This window comes from Equus caballus, chromosome 23 (assembly GCF_041296265.1).
Source record: "Equus caballus isolate H_3958 breed thoroughbred chromosome 23, TB-T2T, whole genome shotgun sequence".
NCBI classification, from domain to species: Eukaryota; Metazoa; Chordata; class Mammalia; order Perissodactyla; family Equidae; genus Equus; species Equus caballus.
Window position 1 is genome coordinate 40,185,875 of NC_091706.1, and position 18,523 is coordinate 40,204,397.

At 38.6% G+C, this 18,523-nt stretch overlaps 1 protein-coding gene across 8 annotated transcripts in view; it reads left to right on the forward strand.

The window, feature by feature from the left end:
- RIC1 (RIC1 homolog, RAB6A GEF complex partner 1) overlaps positions 1-18,146 on the forward strand; it is a 145,211-nt gene extending 127,065 nt beyond the window's left edge. For 5 of the 8 annotated variants that reach the window (XM_023627318.2, XM_070248299.1, XM_023627320.2 and 2 more), the window contains 10 exons: positions 1,112-1,250; positions 5,584-5,700; positions 6,172-6,900; positions 8,174-8,332; positions 8,421-8,557; positions 10,169-10,455; positions 11,574-11,765; positions 13,741-13,921; positions 14,071-14,259; positions 15,098-18,146. In XM_023627318.2, the coding sequence (XP_023483086.1) occupies positions 1,112-1,250; positions 5,584-5,700; positions 6,172-6,900; positions 8,174-8,332; positions 8,421-8,557; positions 10,169-10,455; positions 11,574-11,765; positions 13,741-13,921; positions 14,071-14,259; positions 15,098-15,386 (2,419 nt within the window). In that variant the 3' untranslated portion in view covers positions 15,387-18,146. The remainder of the gene's footprint in view (positions 1-1,111; positions 1,251-5,583; positions 5,701-6,171; positions 6,901-8,173; positions 8,333-8,420; positions 8,558-10,168; positions 10,456-11,573; positions 11,766-13,740; positions 13,922-14,070; positions 14,260-15,097) is intronic. The other 3 variants (XM_023627319.2, XM_070248300.1, XM_070248298.1) reach the window with 1 other exon arrangement.
- The last annotated feature ends 377 nt before the right edge of the window (positions 18,147-18,523 follow it).

The window sequence follows — 18,523 nt, forward strand, 5'->3', positions numbered from 1 at the left end:
ATTCATGTAGTAGTTATTTTTTAGCTACATAGATAGATTAGATAGAAGAGCCTGCACTAACCTCTTCAGCTAATCTTAATGGATTCAGTTGAAAAAAAGTCTAGTTTGGAATAGAGTTTGGGATAGTTTGGATTTTTTTCCACAACCTTGAAAACAGGTGATTACTAACTGTTTGCTAGTGTTCTAAAAACTTGGGGAAATTCGAAGGAGTTCCACAGCTTTAAGCCCTTAGGAAGCATTTCCTTAGCAGACTCACTCACATTTCCACTGAGCTAGATGGCTATATTCTGGGGCAGAGAAAACCAGCAGTCCCGTTGCTGCTGTGTGTGGCCTCTGTTCTTCTTGTCATCTGGTTGTCTTGCAGCATTTAGACCATACTTCTTAAGTTGTCTTTCGCTCTCAGATTTTTTTTTTTTTTTTTTTTTTTTGCAGGGGAAGATTCACCCTAAGCTAATATCTGTTGCCAATCTTCCTCCTGTTTTCTTCCCGTCTCCCCTCAAAGCCCCAGTAAATAGTTATGTATAGTTGTAGTTTCTTCTGGTTCTTCTGTGTGAGCTGCCATCACAGCATTGCCACCAACAGACAAGTGGTGTGGTTCCACGCCCAGGAGCTGAACCCATGCCGCTGAAGCAGTGAGAGTGCTGAACTTTAACCGCTAGGCCATCACGGCTGGCTCTCCCATGTTTTCTGTTTCTTTTTTTAAACAGCCGTGGATTGTGTATTTGCTGAAGTAGCTTAGTGATTGAGGAGTAATTTAAAGATACAAATTAAGAAATCTCACTAGCCTCAGACAGAACCCATATCCTTTCTTAACCAACTATTTCTCAACCAACTAAGCTATTCCTATAGCAGCTTCCCAGTTTTTTTCTTCCCTTCTTCACCTTACTCCCTTTCTTTCTCCCTCATCCCCATGTGTGTTCTTTGGATGCCTCACCCTTGTCAGCCTGCTTCTTGAAGGACACCTGGGGAGGAGGGAACAATAGGTAGAAGGTATTTGGGGCCTCCATAAGCATGAACTCTAATGCTATTAATAACAGAAAACGAAAAAAAACCTTGTTACCATTGTTGTTGAGGTGTGTGGGCTTCTTTCTCTCTCTTTTTTTTTTTGCAGTCCAAATACTACTGCTAGTATTCAGGTTCTTCAGGAAGTCTCCATGTCACGCTACATTCCTCACCCTTTCCTTGTAGTATCTGTCACTCTGACTTCAGTGAGTACAGAGAATGGAATCACCCTGAAAATGCCACAGCAGGTACCATTCCATTTCGTCTTGGTTTTTAGTGTTTTAAGTTGATATCAGGAACTATTTATTTGTTCAGCAAATAAATACTAAGTGTCTAAAATGTGCCTTGTGCGAAAAGATGCTTGTTTACAGTAGCAGACTAAACAAACATGGTTTCTGCTCAGACAGTAAAGAAATAATTACATAAATAATTAATCCTAATTGTGATGTGTGTAACAAAAAGTAGTGCAGGTTACTCTTAAGAGTGTATAACAAAAACCTGGAGTAGTCTAAACAATCAGAGATTTCTTTGCCATTTAGATTGAAACCTGAAGAACAAGTGGTGGTTATCTAAGTAAGAGAGGGGGAATTTCAGGCAGAGGGAACAGGAGTGTAAAGGCCCATAGATAAGAGAGAACATGACACATTCAGGAAATTGGAAGAACTTCAGAGTGATTGGAACATAAAGCATGAGAGAGGATATGAGTCTAAAATCCAAAGTATTGTAAGCTGGGTATTACTAGACCTAAGCTTTGTAACATATGCTTTAACTGTAAGAAGGAAAATGAACGAACTGGACAAGAGGAGAATAGCTGGGAGCCATTGTAATGATCTAAGTGACTGGTATTAGTGGCCTAAACTTGGGCAGTGAAAAAGATGGAAAGAAATGGAATGAATGTAAAATACAGAGGACTCCATGACTAGTTAATTAGGAGGAAAGAGAAAGGATAATCCCATAGTTTCTGGTTAAAGTAACTGTGTATGTAGTGGTTCCACCAGGACCCACGTTGCGTAACTTCCTATTCCAAGGTTCCTTCCATTATACCAGTGTTTTGCAAACTTCATGTCAAGGTGGAACCCATCAGAGGAAAATTGTGTGTAGGTTTATTTGTCATCCCTGTCTTCCCAGTCTGTATTTTACTTCCTATTAAGTCACTTTCATTGATCTTCTTTAAAATATAGGTCCCATTTCCTCTGCAAATTATATTTCATAGTAACCAGATGGTCCTAGTTGATAAGGGAAAGTTCTGTTTTACAGAAGAATTCTGGCTAAAAGATGTGGAAGGAATGTAAGAATTAAAGAATCACCGTTTTTGTAGCCCCTGAGGAAATAACTGATTCAGGCAGTGGTCGTCTTTAGATGAAACCATCAGATGAAAGGTTGATGGGGAACTTCACAATGAAGGGATCAGGTTGTCATACCCAACCCTTATTAATCAATCTCAACATTATTAAAAGTGAAAGAACCAGGTGTGGCTTCCTGGGTGAGGCAAGATGACATTCATATGAAGAATTACTGCCAAAAACACTAAAACTGAACTGAATCAAGCTTCCAGAATCATCTTCCATTCACAGGAAATACAAGGATAGAGGTTTAGTTTAACACTACAGGGAGGCAGAATGTAGAACATTCTATAGGACAGCTACAAGAAGTCAGTAACGTAAGGGGGAAAAACACTCTTCTAAATAAGACTTTAAAGCCAAAACAACTAAATGCAATGTGTAAGTTATTTTGTATCGTGATTCAAACTGACTGTAAAAAGACCCTGTTAAGTCAATCAGAGATATTTAAATATAGACTGAGAAATGACACTAAGAAATAATTATAAATTTTATTAGATGTGATACTGGCACTGTGATTATATAAACAAATATCCATATATTTTAGAGATGCGTATTAAGTGTATAGAGATAAAATGACGTGATACCATCCTTTAAAACGCTTTGGCAAAATAAATAAAAAGAAGAAAGGGATTGATGGAGCAAATAGGGCAAAATCTTGATAGTTGTGGATCTGAATGATAGAAATATGGAGGTTCATTGTACTATTCTCTATACTTTGATCATGTTTGAAGTTTTCATACTAGGAAAAAAAGGGACTCCTTCTATATCCCAGATATAGTAGGCAATCGGTGGCATGAGTGGTACTGGGTAACCCATTTTAAGAGGGCCTTTTACAAAGAGGAGATATCTCACTTGGTGAAGAGCAGATTAAGAAGTTAAAATATAATAGGAAATAGACTGATTACATCTTTCACAGAGGGAAGATTGCTACAGCAAAGCAAGCTAATTTTAGGAAACTAACAATGGGACTGTTCAACAGTAAGATGGCCTCCCTCATGAAAGAGTGAGCTCCTTGTCCCTGAAACTCCCAATGAGAATCATCTGCCAGGGATTTTTAAGGCTAAGAGATGGTGTGTTGGGTTCCTTCAAATTTAAGATTTCGAGGATACAGATAGTCCTTGCTTTTATGTTACAACAAGTTTCTGAAAAGCTCATTCAAGCTGCCCGAGAGTGCTGTTGCGCTCGTCTCTTCTTACCTATTGCAGTATTATCGGTAGAAAACGTTGAATGCATGGATACAGTTGAAGAAAAGAGAAGTGTTTTACCTTTTTTTCCCCCTAATGAGGTAGTATGAAGTTTACCATCTTAAAACTGAAAAGTGGTCATTATGAACATTAGTCACATTGTGGTGAATTGCAGTAAGTGCTCTTAAGGTCTTTTGAAGTGTTTAAAGAGTTTGTTCCTATGCCTGTCCCCCAACAGTCATACTGTTTTTTGATTCTTGTGTTTGCATGTTCATTTTTCCTTTTCCTCTGCCTCTAGTTCTTATTGTTCCCACACACCTTTTAAATTCCATTTTTCCTTCTCCTACCTCCAAGTTGTTTGCTGTTTCTCACGTGATATGGACGATATTCAAATTTTTAGTTTTCATGTCTTTATGTGCTAAATGGAGAACTGAAGACTTCTTTCCAAGTAAAGTTCTTGGGCTTCATGACAGCTTCTTGGAGATTTTATGGTTTTTATTTTTTACGTTTGTACTTTGTAAATTAACAACAGTTCATACCATGCTTATTACTTACCTAGATAGGGTCTAAAAAAATGACACCGTCCTTGAATGTTCTGGACCCTTTTGCTGTTTCTTCGTACGCAGTCCCTTGTAAGTGTCTGAAGGGAGTACAAAAGAGCATTTTGTATATCTGATTATTTTTTGCAAGTAGAATACATAGGGTGGCTGCCATTTTCCTGACTAAACTGTAAATGATATTGGCAGCTTAAATTTGGCCAGCCAGCAAGTGTCAAAGCTGGGACACCATCCCACATCTTCTGAATAATCATCCTTTCCTTCCTAAAATCCTTTCCTTCCTTGGTTTATGTGACAGCATCCTCTCCTGGTTCTCTTCCTGTCTTCAGAAGCTTAGATGATAGTCCTCTGCTCTTTCAGCCCCAAACTTCTTTGCTTCAGTTTACCAGCCTCGCCTTTATGGTTGATTCTGGCATAGGCATCTCTGATTCAGTCATCTCTTATAACATTTTTACTTGACGGTCTTAAGATTCTTTCAGATTTAATGGGCAGTAAAATGAAACCGCTCAGTTTTCTTTAATTTCTCCTCCTAACTTCTATCGGTGATAACTTCAACTTCTCTAGCACTTAGATTTGATACCCTGAAATCATTTTTGATTCAGTTCTCATTTTCTACTCTTCATGTCTAGAATATCAGTAAGCTTTTGTTTTTTGTTTTTTAATCAAAATGCTCTTCCTTTTGCAAGTGAAAATGACTTAATATCTGAGATTCATTTTAAAACAGTTCCTCTCAAACTTTAAGCTAGGTGATAGGGTTCAATGGGAAATCATTATACTAGGTTCTCTACTTTGAGGTTTGATTGAAATTTTCCATAATAAAAAGGCAGACTATTTCCTTCATTCCTGAAGTCAACACCCATAATATCTGCCTCTCGCCAGTAACCCACCCTGAATAACTCAGAATTTTTAATAACTCCCTTATTCAGCAACTGTTAAGTAGTGGCTTATTTCCTGCTGTTTTTTACCTGGCTTTCCAAGCCCTCCCGGAAGGTGTATTGCCATCCAGCATTTTTCCCATAATATCCCTAATCTAGCCAGATTGTTCTCACTTTCCTAGTGGAACTGTTCTGTCCTATCTCCGTGTCGTTTACATTGTATCCTTCAACTAAGTACCATCCCTTCTTCTACTCGTGTATGTCTTCCTCACCCTTCAAGTTCCACCTCATCTTGGAGCCTTCTCTAGCCATGCCAGCTAGGTCACTGAAGTGATCTCTCATTTTTATGAACGTGCTACGTTCTCTTAGTTTTTCCAGGATAATTCAGCTCTGCCCTCTGTTTTATGTTCACTTGCATTGTTCATTAATTGAATTGTGTTAAGCTTGTTCTACCCTAGCCGGAAAGCTCCTCATAGTCCCACAAAGCCTAACAGAATGGCTTTTTATAGTACACACATGGTAAACGTTGTTGATTGTTTAACCTGTAAACATTATGGATTGAGGGGAAAATGCTGAAAACATACCTGTTAATGAGTATGAATCTGATTTATTTTTCTTTCAGGCTCGTGATGCAGAGAGCATTATGCTAAATCTTGCAGGACAGCTTATCATGATGCAAAGAGACAGATCAGGCCCTCAGATCCGGGAGAAGGACAGTCACCCTAACCAAAGGAAACTTGTGAGTAAAATGCAAGTGATGTAGAACATTAAGAATATATGGTATTGGGATGAAGGAATAAAAGAATTTAAGAGGAGAATATCGTCTTGTGATTTGGAAACTGAGAAAGTACTGAAAATTAGTCTTAAGCCTGTGGGTGTAAGACTATTTGTGAAGGGTAAAGGATAAGGTCCCGAAATGATGATAAAATGTTCCATACTCCAGATGTTGCTGCTTTAGTGTTACATTTGCGAATTCTAATGGGAAAATAGGATAAACTGGTGAAGTTCTTGGGGGTTGCTTTTGTTTTGTTTTGTTTTGCTTTTAGATTTGAATGCACATACTTTGAAAGGCAGGGTACTAAATGGATTCTCCTAATTTTCCCAAGAAGTTGTACTATTGTTTTGAAAGACTTAGAAAATGGGTACCTAGAAACTTACGAACTTACAAGATTAGTATGAAAACAACCACTTCTTGTCTCTCCTTCTCCAGCTGCCATTCTGTCCTCCTGTTGTACTAGCCCAGTCTGTTGAAAATGTCTGGACCACATGTCGAGCAAATAAACAGAAGCGTCACCTACTGGAGGCCCTCTGGCTGAGCTGTGGAGGTGCAGGAATGAAAGTTTGGCTCCCTCTCTTCCCTAGGGATCACCGCAAGCCCCATTCCTTCTTGTCCCAGCGGATCATGCTGCCTTTTCACATCAATATTTACCCCCTGGCTGTTCTATTTGAAGACGCGTTAGTCCTTGGTGCTGTCAATGACACTTTACTCTATGATTCTTTGTACACCCGGAACAGTGCTAGGGAACAGCTGGAGGTGCTCTTCCCTTTCTGTGTTGTGGAGAGAACCTCTCAGATCTACCTCCACCACATTCTCCGTCAGCTGCTGGTCAGGAACCTTGGGGAGCAAGCCTTGCTCTTAGCCCAGTCCTGCACCGCGTTACCTTACTTCCCTCACGTGCTGGAGCTCATGCTCCATGAAGTGCTGGAAGAAGAAGCTACCTCACGGGAGCCCATTCCCGACCCTCTGCTTCCCACTGTGGCGAAATTTATCACCGAGTTCCCCCTCTTCCTGCAGACGGTTGTTCATTGTGCCAGGAAGACTGAATATGCCCTGTGGAATTACCTTTTTGCAGCTGTTGGGAACCCCAAGGACTTGTTTGAGGAATGTTTGATGGCTCAGGATTTGGACACTGCTGCCTCTTACCTTATTATCTTACAGGTACAATTCTCTTCTTATAAAGGTACAAGAATTAATGAGCTTAAACTTAAAAAAGGTTCTGTGTTGGCACTGTGGTTGTGTTTAACGAATTAATACAGTCAGGTTTCTGTTCAGTTTGTGTCTTTCTTTTTGAAGAGCTCAGTCTGACGGCAGAAAGTTTCTTTGAATATCATAAGGTAACATTGCAGGGTATTTAATCCTATTTGTCCATAAATGGGCCTAAAACAGATTAATGAGTTTACAGTATTATTTTGAATAATATTGAAGAAATGTATGTATTATAATACATATAACAACATGCAGATATTACATAAGAAACATAATAATAATTATTTTGAATATTCTTGGGTTTGTCTGAGTCCCCCACAATAACAGATTTGTTTCCTGATAGTGTGGCATTGCTGAGGGGATACTGATGCAAGCATGGGTCATAACAGAGCACCTCATGTCAGGCTCCCCATAGCAAGCTGAGAAGACTCGGTCCTTCCACAGGAATTACCCTCAGAGGACATGGTTTTTCTCAAAATAATGTGTTCTTTGAATCATAAAAATAGAAACAAAATAAAGCAGCTGTTTTTTTCATTTTAGGTCACTCGTTAGACTTTCAATGATCTCCCAAGTAATGGAATTGGGAACTTTTTCTCTATCAGAATTCCTAAGTTGCTGTGGATTATCAGATAATAATTACAGTTAAACTTGTCTATTAGGCGCCTTTCCATTAAGGCCGAGGCAGGCGGTGAGTTCAGATTTGTGAGAGAATTATGGGAGGTGCTGATTTCATAGCAGCAGTACACACTATTGCCCAAAGCAGAGATTTTTTTTAGTCACATCCTCAGAAAACTCTCTTGTCACAGGAGACAGACCTGAGGTTTCTTGGAGTCAGGCAAATCTAGATTTAAAAAATTCTTGCTTTTCTGCTGATCGTCAGCAAGTTACTTAACTCACTTTCCTCATCTGTAAAATAGGGATAATATACCTATTTTGCAGAGTCACTAGAAGAAATGAAAGAATGTATGTAAGGTTAAAGTAGGGTAGCTGGCATGTCCTGGGAGTTCAGTAAGTCGTAACTTACATTAGACCAGCAGAGTATTTACCTCACTTTTCCTTGTATGGTGCTTTCTAATGCTCCTTTTAATCTTACTATTAAACTATTCCCTGCAGTGTTTTGGCTGTATTCCTTCTCTGAGTGGAGGTAAAGAATTGCTCATATCTTCCCAAATCATTTGCAGTATAAAAGGAATGCTATGCTTGTCTGTCTTGGTTATTTTTATAGAATATGGAAGTCCCAGCAGTAAGTAGGCAGCATGCCACCCTTCTGTTCAACACAGCCCTGGAACAAGGCAAGTGGGACCTATGTCGACACATGATTCGATTTCTTAAAGCCATTGGCTCTGGAGAATCTGAGACACCTCCGCCCACACCTACAGCTCAGGTTAGTTGCAAAATTGCACCGCTTCTCTAGGCCATACAGCTCTATGGTATCTTTCTCTAACTGTACTGCGCATTGTGTGTAATCATAGGAACCCAGTTCAAGTGGTGGATTTGAGTTCTTCAGGAATCGAAGCATCAGTTTATCCCAGTCAGCTGACACTGTTCCTGCTGGTAAATTCAGCTTACAGAAAACACTAAGTATGCCATCTGGTCCTTCTGGAAAAAGGTAAAAGAATAAAGAGCTGTTACTGCTTTTAGGGCGTTTCTATGACACATTGCATTTCAGGACGTTTGTGAAATTGCTTCTTATGAAAACAACTATTTGATCCAATTGTAATTACTTTTTCCATTCCCAGAAGGCTGAGAGACCACACAAAAAGCTTCCCTTTTTTCTTCCTCCAAAGTTCACTTCTTTACTCTTCGTATAGATTCTGCGCCTTGTACTAGAGTAGGTCTTGATGTACCTGTTCTGAATGCAACTAACTTTAAATTACTTCTAACAATAGAGGACCAGAATAAAAAGGAAGATAAATAAATATGCAGATAATCCAAAAGCCCTCTTACAGTCAATAGTTTTACTCTTCTTTCCAACGATACCTCTTGACAAAAAGTAAAAATTTAGTGCACATGTACTTGACTCTCCTGGGACTCTTGATTGGAGAAGTCATGAGACCGTGAGCCAAGAGGAAATGTATCCTGGAGACTGAAACCATATCACCCATAGGTGGGTTATTGTCTCCTGAGAAGTAACTATGAACTCGTACTGGACATTATAAAATAGAATTTCCTCTGGTTTGTGAGGTCCTTGTATTCCTTCCTCTGTTGTTACATGTTCTTGGCTTTTGTTTTTTCTCTTCCCTAATCCTTTCTTTTATATGCTATATTCTTACTACAGTGCCTGGCACATAGTGAGAGCATTTTGAACATTTTTTATTGTGATACTGCTTTTTCTTATCACAGCCATTAATACCACCCCACTGCCAGCATACACACAGTCAGGGCTGTATACAAGTAAAATGCAACCACAGAGGACTATAAACAACTGCCAGGCAAACAGGAGCCTCTCAGCCATACCCTGAATTTAAATGCTGGCAAATACACATTGAGTGCTAACTGTGTGCCACTTACGGTTCTAAGCATTTGCTGATGTCTTTTAATCCTTACAACTCCGTAAGGGTAGATGCTGTTGTTATCCACATTGTACAGGTGAAGAAACAGAGGCCCAGAAAAATAAACTTATGTTCGCACAACTAATGTGTGGCAAAGCCAAGATCTGACTCTAGGCAGTTGTGCTCCAGTACTGCCTCTCACTGAAACCACCACATTACTGTTACCAAACCAGGTATACGTTCCTGTGAGTAAGGGATAACAGACTGTATTTAGTCAAGTCATTAATTTTTAAAAATCACTTTTATTTTTATGCATCTGCATAACTCACGTTGAAGACTTCATTTCGCTTTGCTCCTCCCTCCTTGGTTTCTTTGATCTGTTCTCCTTCCCTCTTTTCATTGGTCTTTTCAAATAGAGCATTTATTTTTCCTGTTCTTTGCTTCGGCCAGTCACCACCCTCTTCCTGGTTTGGCTTTGTCTCCTGTTTTTTCCTATTCCATGTATCCATTCTACAAATATGTTTTAAGAGCCTGCTGTGTTCCAGGTATTGTTCAACAGGTCATGGTATCATATGGAGGAGAACCCTGATACTTTATATTCCTCTTCAGTCAGAATTAGATCTTGGATCTCTTACCTCCTTGTCAGTGTTATCAATGCTACTGCATAAAAGTATGTGAAGTCTTCCAGTAAAGATTGTTCTTTAGCTTTCTTGTGTTCCTACTTACAGATGGAGCAAAGACAGTGACTGTGCTGAGAACATGTATATTGACATGATGCTCTGGAGACATGCTCGGCGTCTCTTAGAAGAAGTTCGGCTAAAGGACCTCGGCTGCTTTGCAGCCCAGCTGGGCTTTGAACTAATTAGTTGGCTATGCAAGGAACGTACCCGAGCTGCCCGGGTAGACAACTTTGTGATAGCCCTGAAGAGACTCCACAAAGATTTCCTGTGGCCACTTCCCATCATCCCAGCCTCTTCTCTCAGTTCTCCTTTCAAGAATGGAAAATACCGAACAGGTAACGTAGGCTTTGTATCACTTGTACAAGGAGAATTGTATTTTAGTCCAAGTATTTAGACATTTTGCTGTTAGTTGATATTCAGGGAAGGCTTCATTCCAAACTCAGGAACAGATAAAAGCCAACTTTTTGTACATCAGTTGGAACATCCACCATTTGACCAAGGATGTAAATAAGGTAGAACCTATGTCTCTAAGTCTTGTGACCTTGAAGTCTAGTTTATGAATCCAACCATTATTATCTCATGTTATCAACAAGTTGAGAGTTGGCTGGCTATAGTAGCTGCCACACTTATCTTATTGTGGGAAGGAGTCTTGAATTGGATAGTCATGAACCACAAAATAAGCTAAGTATTGATTTACCTGACAGGACTCATTCCAGAGAAATGGTAAAAATGCATCTTTGAGAGCTTTGGGCCATCTTCTAAACAGCAGAGGACAAAGTGAAACTATATTTTGATAAAAGATAAAGTTTTATAGTTCAGGCCTTTTAAACAAGAGTGTTCTGGGGCCAGCCCAGTGGCGTAGCGGTTAAGTTCGCACGTTCTGCTTTGGTGGCCCCAGGGTTCACTGGTTCAGATCCCGGGTGCGGACCTACACACCACGTGTCAAGCCATGCTGTGGCAGGCGTCCCACATAAAATAGAGGAAGATAGGCACGGATGTTACCTCAGGCCCAGTCTTCCTCAGCAAAAAGAGGAGGATTGGCAGCAGATGTTAGCTCAGGGCTAATCTTCCTCAAAAAAAATAGAGAAGAATGTTCTAATTACTTAGGAAAATTTAAACAGAAACCTGTTATTTTGGCATTAGGAAACTTCATGCCATCTTAAGAACCAAGGAAGATCACTTAAAAGATGAACAGAATACAGTTGTGCCTGGTTCTAAGAAGAAATGTGATGATATAGGATGACTGTTAGACGGCATTATGTAGTCAGTCTATTTTGTTACAATCCCACATCCTTGGTTTAATAGGTGGATGATGCAGTGCAGGACAGTAATTGGCTTTGAACTTTCAGTGTTTGGGGTTGAATGGGAGGAGAAGCAGAAAAACTAAACTGGAAATGGCAATGTATGCATCTTGAATTCCCTTTTGTGTTTTGTTTTTGGACCTGTCTTGCAGTGGGAGAGCAGCTGTTAAAGTCTCAGTCAGCTGACCCTTTTTTAAACTTAGAGATAGACTCTGGAGTCTCTAATGTCCAGCGAAGTCAGAGCTGGTTCGGCAACATCGGCCCCACCCATCATGAGATAGACACGGCCTCATCCCATGGACCACAAATGCAAGATGCTTTCCTGTCACCTTTATCTAATAAAGGTAAATGTCATTTTAAATCCTGGCTCTTCTGCAGTTCCTTTGGAGGAGAGCTTATTTATGTACAGCAGCACTTCAGAGATAGAGCTTCACGCTTTTCTTTCAGGGTGTGTCCTTGAGGATTAGCTGTTGCTGGAGAGGGGTGTAGTTACTAGAACAAGGCCAAATTGGCCTTGACTATACTTTACCATATTTATTTTGGATAACTGAAATAGGTAAAATCTCATCCCAGATCAGCGCTAATAGATGAACCTTTGCAATTGATTCTGATGACACAGAAACACTAACTTTGAACCTCAAGTAAGCAAAGGGTTATCCCTGGACAAAGAATTCCATTCTACTCAAAAGTAGACCTGTATCATAAAAAAAATTATACTTGATTATCCTGTATTTTTTATTTTATCAATAAAAATTTGTGGAAATTTTCTTTTTTCTCTTGTGAGTTCGTACATAATCTCCTTAATTTTGACTCTTCGCCTTCAAAGCCTAAATATTTACTGTCTGGTCCTTTACCAAAAAATGTGTGCCAACCTCTGCTCTATAGTAATGGGTAAATTACAAATTGAAGAAGTTTTAAATTGATTTTTGTTGTTTAGGTTTATTTCTGCAGTTTTCTAATGGGCAGGCAGGCATTCACCTGATACTTGATTTTATATCTGTTATTACTATTACCTGAGCTTCTGCTCTGTGCGGAGGCTTATAGCTGCCATTACTTATTTTTTTAACTGTGGTAGAATACATGTAAAATTTACTATCTTAACCATTTTAAGTGTACAATTCAGTAGTGTTAACTACATTCACTTTGTTATGCAACCAACCTTCAGAACTCTTTTCATCTTGCAAAACTAAAACTCTATATCCATTAAATAACAACTCCCCATTCCTCTCTTCCCCACCTACTGGAGGCTACTATTCTATTTTCTGTGTGTTAATTTGACTTTAGATACCTCATATAAGCAGAATCATACAGTACTTGTCTTTTTGTGACTGGCTTATTTCACTTGGCATAATGTTTTCAAAATTCGTCCCTCTTGTAGCATGTATGAGGATTTCCTTCCTTTTTAAGGCTGAATAATATTCCCTTGTATGTATAAACCACATTGTTTTTTTTTTTTTTCTAACTTTTTAAAGAGACCATTTCAAACATATTTCAAAAGTAGAGATCATAGCATAATGGACCCCTTACCTCCCCACCCTGCCTCCTACTTCACTTATTACCAACTCATGACCAAATTTATTTCATCCACTTCCCCCCTATATTATTGAACCAAATCCAAGACACGATATATTTTATCTGAATATTTCAGTATGTATCTCTAGACAGACTTGAAAAAAATATATATGTAACCATAATATCATTATCACCCATCAAAAAATTTAACAATTCCTTAATACCATCAAATATCCAGTAATATTTGAATACCAGTTGCTTCATAATGTCCTAAATTTTTTTAATTGTTTGAATCAAGATCCAAATAGGTTCACACATTGTGATTGTTGTTTTTAATTCTCTGACTAGTGATTGTTCTCCTCCCCATCTCTGTTTTATTCCTCCTTGTAATTTATTCATTGAAGAAACTTGCTTCTGTGGGTTTTCTCATAATGTGGATTTTGGTGGTTGCATCTTCATGGTTTAGTTGAACCGTTTCCTCTTTATTTCTTGTAAATTGGTAATTGAAGCTAAAGACTTGATCAAATGATACCTAGAATTTTTTTGGAGGCAGGTAAGGCCACTTCATAGGTAGGAGCATGTTTTTCCATCCAAAGGCACATAATGCCTGGTTATCTCTCTAATGATTAAAAAATGTATATATATCTACCACTGTTAATGTAACATGGGAATCTCAGCAGTGGATTTAATGTTTTGGGTTCAAACTCCTGTGGAGAAATGAACATCTGAGAAACAGCTAATATTTAAAGTTAAAGGAAAACATATTTTCTACGTGAACCTAGTTTATAACTTTTGGCAATTCTTCAGCAGGTGATGAATGCAGTATTGGTTCAGCCACAGACTTGACTGAAAGTAGCTCCATGGTGGATGGAGACTGGACAATGGTGGACGAAAATTTCTCCACACTCAGTTTAACTCAGTCAGAGCTGGAGCACATCTCCATGGAGTTGGCAAGTAAAGGGCCTCACAAATCCCAGGTCCAGCTTAGGTGAGTTTCTCAGCATTTTGAAAGCACAAAATGCCTCCTCAGTATTTGGGCAAATAGGGTACAGGGTCTACTTACCTGATAACGATTGCCCTTCTGTCCATCTGTAGACCTTTCTTAGCATCAGTCATTTTGTTTCTGCTTGTATGTAGGTATTTGCTGCACATCTTCATGGAGGCAGGATGTCTGGACTGGTGCATTGTCATAGGCCTGATTCTTAGAGAATCCTCAATAATCAACCAGATTTTGGTTATTATACAGTCTTCAGAGGTAGATGGAGAGATGTTACAGAACATAAAGACAGGGCTACATGCAGTGGACCGATGGGCCTCTACAGATTGGTAAGTGCTGCTCTCCTTAAGCTCATCATCTTGGCTGTCCTTGGTAAATCCTGCCCTTTCACATTCAGGCTCAGTTCTGGTTCCTTTATTTGGAGATTTTTAGGTTGGGAGAAAGATGCTTTCATATGTTCATTTTTAAGGCTCTTTTCTTTAGTTACCATTCTATACCCAACTATTTAAATGAGTAATGTCCATTTAGATATTGTTGGTCAGTTTATATGTGAATGTATGTCACTGACTTAAGATTGATGCAGTACCAATGATCTTAGACTGAAACTTGAGATTTGTCATTCTGTGGAATTGAAGGTAATAATCTAAAAATCTCTTGAAAAGATAAAAATTTAAGGTCTATGTGTATTTAACATTCCATGGCAGTTACTCGCAAGCCAAAATTAAGAGTAGAGAGTGGAAGTCAGCAGTCTTAGATTCTAGCCCTTTGTCACCAATTAAGTGTGGACTTGAGGCTTCCCTTCCTTGGATCTAGTTTTCCTTCACTGGCAGATTCATTTAGGTTAGATGTTCTCCAAAGGTCCTTTTTCAAGTCTAAAATCCTGTTGGTCCTTAGATTGTAGACTATGATTTTTAACTGCAATACTGAAATAAAGAATGTCAGTCTCTGCTCTTAGTGCTCAGCAACTTGAATCACACTGATGCTATGTGCAGCTCCCCTCTGCTGCCCAGGGCATCAAAGCAGCCTTTCCTCCCTGCGCCTGCTCCCTCCCCCGTAGTCTATCACTGACCTTACTGTATCAGTGTTTAGTAGGGATTTATCCATAGCACTCTGTGGAGCCGTCTAAATGTAGCAGATGAGAGCTAATTTCCTTTTTCCTCTCTTTAGTCCTGGATATAAGCCATTTTTAAACATCATTAAGCCACAACTACAGAAGCTCAGTGAGATAACAGAAGAGCAGGTTCAGCTTGAAGCCTTCCAGCCAATAACTGCGGGTAAGACTCCTGAACAGACCAGCCCCCGGGCGGAGGAGAGCAGGGGCTCCTCTGGCCATGGAAGCATCCCCCAGGGTGAGGTCGGAGGTAGCAGTATGGTCAGCCGGAAAGAGGAGGACACAACCCAAGCAGAAGAGGAGGAACCTTTTCAGGACGGGACTTACGACTGTTGTGTATCCTAACAACAGTGGGTACCATCACCAAGGGCAGTATTAATCAGCCGCGTGCAACTGAGGACACTGTGACCTAGGTGGATGATTGAACCAGGGAGAGAACTTAGCTCAGAGACTCTGGTAAGGTATTAGTAAATTTTAACTAACTCTTTCTCTTCTAAGAAATCTCGACTCCATAAAAATGTGATATCAAATAAATCATCTTTCATAAAAAAATTTTTTAAGCTGCAGTGGAAAGTAATAAAGAATATTGTACAGATGTACACAAGAATATTTTGGTTTTATTTAAAGGATGGTAGCTCTTAAACATAGGGAATGTTTTGCCCCGGATGAGCTTACTTTTCACTACTTGATAGCTTCTTACACGTTTTCTGGTTCAGCAAGTGTCCAGACTGCTTTTTAAAAATAAATGTTAAGGTGCTTGCTGTAGCTCATCAGGTACTTGAGCTGCCTGCGTGCCCCTTGGATCAAGCGTGGACTCCCTCCTTGGGCCTCCTGAGTAGATGCCTGCCCTGGCACAACACGTGCTCCGTGGCTTTTCTAGCCTGTTAAATTGCAGTCCTGAAGTGAGGGGAGCTCTTGACCTGTGAGTCAGTGTGCCCGCTGTAGCAAGCTGGAGTCCTGCTAGGTGAGCGAGGGCAGAGGTCTGAGGGGTTCTTACCAATTATGCTGTTAGATACCACTGAACTATTTTGTATCAAAGAACTGTATCTTTTTGTGAATACTCTTGTGTAAATATACTCACAGGCACTGTTCATATTTTTAGGGCTTGTATTATAATTTGTAAGGTTTTATGCTGGATTCTGCATGGCTATAGATACTCACTCTTGGAATAAAGACAGGGCTTGCTCTTTCCAGATATGAGCAGTCTTCATTGGAGGAAGACAGGTTTTTTGGCTTGGTCATAGAGAAATGGTCACACTGATCATGAAATGAAACAGGTTTTGTGCAAATTAATGTTTCTTATTTATTGCTTTTGTAAATTGAATAAAAATGGACTTTTATGTAAATAGACTGCTGAATCCTGCAATATCACGGCTACTAAAAATTAGTATGTAACAAATGCATTCTTCATTGGAACTTTTTAAATATTTTATGTATTTCTAGATATGACAAATTTTAGTTTTCATACATTATGAAAACATAACTGCATACTCAATTGCTTCAGACTAAACACATATCCACTGTATGTACTTCTAATTACCTTATAACAGTATTAATTTAGATAGCTTGTTTGTACTGTGCAATTTGAACAAAGGAATGCAATGTTATTTTTTACAAAAACAAACTTGTTTATTTTTATAATGACAACGTATTTGATGTGGACCAAATTCGTACCACTATGTAAAACAGCCTCTCTCCCCCTAGTGCAATTACAGTTTAGAAATAAAGCTTGGTCCTCTATCCTAGCTTTTTAAAGTAAATGGCTAGATTTAGTTGTCCTAGCCAGGTTTCCTTTGAGGGGAAACTCAAAAATATTTTGAAATTGCTTAATTCAAAATTCATCAAACCATTTTAAATTCTTGAGATTGGTAATTTACTATCATTTACTTTTTACATTTACAAGTGCAATAATTTCACATACTAAAACTCCTGAATGGGTGGAATATGTGATTATTGGTACCTGGTCCTTCTGGTGCTACTTTTATTTAAACCTTTGTTTTAAACCACCTTTCTCTGAATCTTTAGAAAATAATGTTTCCATGTGAGTACACGCAGCCCAGCAAGAAACTAAACTGAAATTTCTTCTCCTGTCCTAGTCCATTAGGAGAAGAACTAGCATTATTTTTGTGTCTGATGTGAATATTGTCAATAAAAATTATTTACCATTGTAAACAGCTGTGATCTTTTCAAATACACTAATATGCTGCTGGGTTCATCTTGCACTCTTTAAAGCAGGGCACCAACAAGTTAACTGTATTCCTGGTGTTAATGCCATGAATGAATCTTTTCTTCTATAAAATACTTGTTTTTCAACTAACAGAAATGAGTGGCCCCAAGGCAAAAAAATGGCAAGTTTACAGAAAATTTCTCTTTGGTAATTTGTCATATACTCTTATTTTTAAAACTTCCCCTTTTTATTTTGCCTTGTTTGGTTCACATATCAACTGTTTAAACCAAGCCATAATTTTAACCAGTGAATTTAAATATTTAGTATAACTATTTAAAGTTTACTAGATACATTTAAATTATTTGCTGATACCAAAACAAGAAATCATTTGGGGGGTAGAGTCAACCTGTGCTTGTAATTAAAGTTGCTGCTACTACTGTAATGTGTATTGTTTTGCTTGGTAAAGGGCAATAAAACCATTACATGAACTTTTGTTTATTCATCATCTCAGGTTAACAGCAAAAGTGTATGTATTAAAAGCCACAAAAATACTCTCCTTATATTATTCCACCTCTTAGAGTTTTCCTTATGAAATAACTAGAAATTCAGACCGATTTATTTAAAATTTGTTTATATGCAGAATTACTTAGAATAGGAGAACCAAGAGTTGGCAGCATCCTAGATGCCTGACAGTAGGAGAGTGGAACAGACAGTCCATGTTGATGAAGCAGAAAATGTTGAAAAAATAATTATGCATACCATGATTTCCACCAAACAAAATTTTATATTTAAGTGTAGAGGAGACTAGGCATCATCTCTAATAGGTGGGATTACAAATGATTGTGAATTTTTCCTATTTTCCTATATTCCTAAATCTGCTTTCTGTCTCTATGGATTTACCTATTCTGGACATTTCATATAAATGGAATCTCATAATATGTGGCTTTTTCTGTCTGGCTTCTTTCACTTAGCATGGTGTTTTCAAGGTTCATCTTCATATATCAGTACTTAATTCCGTTTTATGCATAGTATTACATTTGTTTACCCATTCATCAGTTGAGGGACATTTGGGTGGTTTCCACTTTTTGACTATGTTGAATAATGCTACTATGAACATTCATGTACAAGTTTCTTTGTGGACATATGTGTTTAGTTCTCTCTAGGAATGGAAATGCTGGGTCTTCTGATAACAGGTTAATTTTTTGCGGAAATGTCTAACTGTATTCCAAAGTGCCTGTGCCACTTTTTACATTCCCACTCGCAGTGGAGGTGGTTTCCAGTTTCTACCATCAACACTTGTTATTGTCTGTATTTT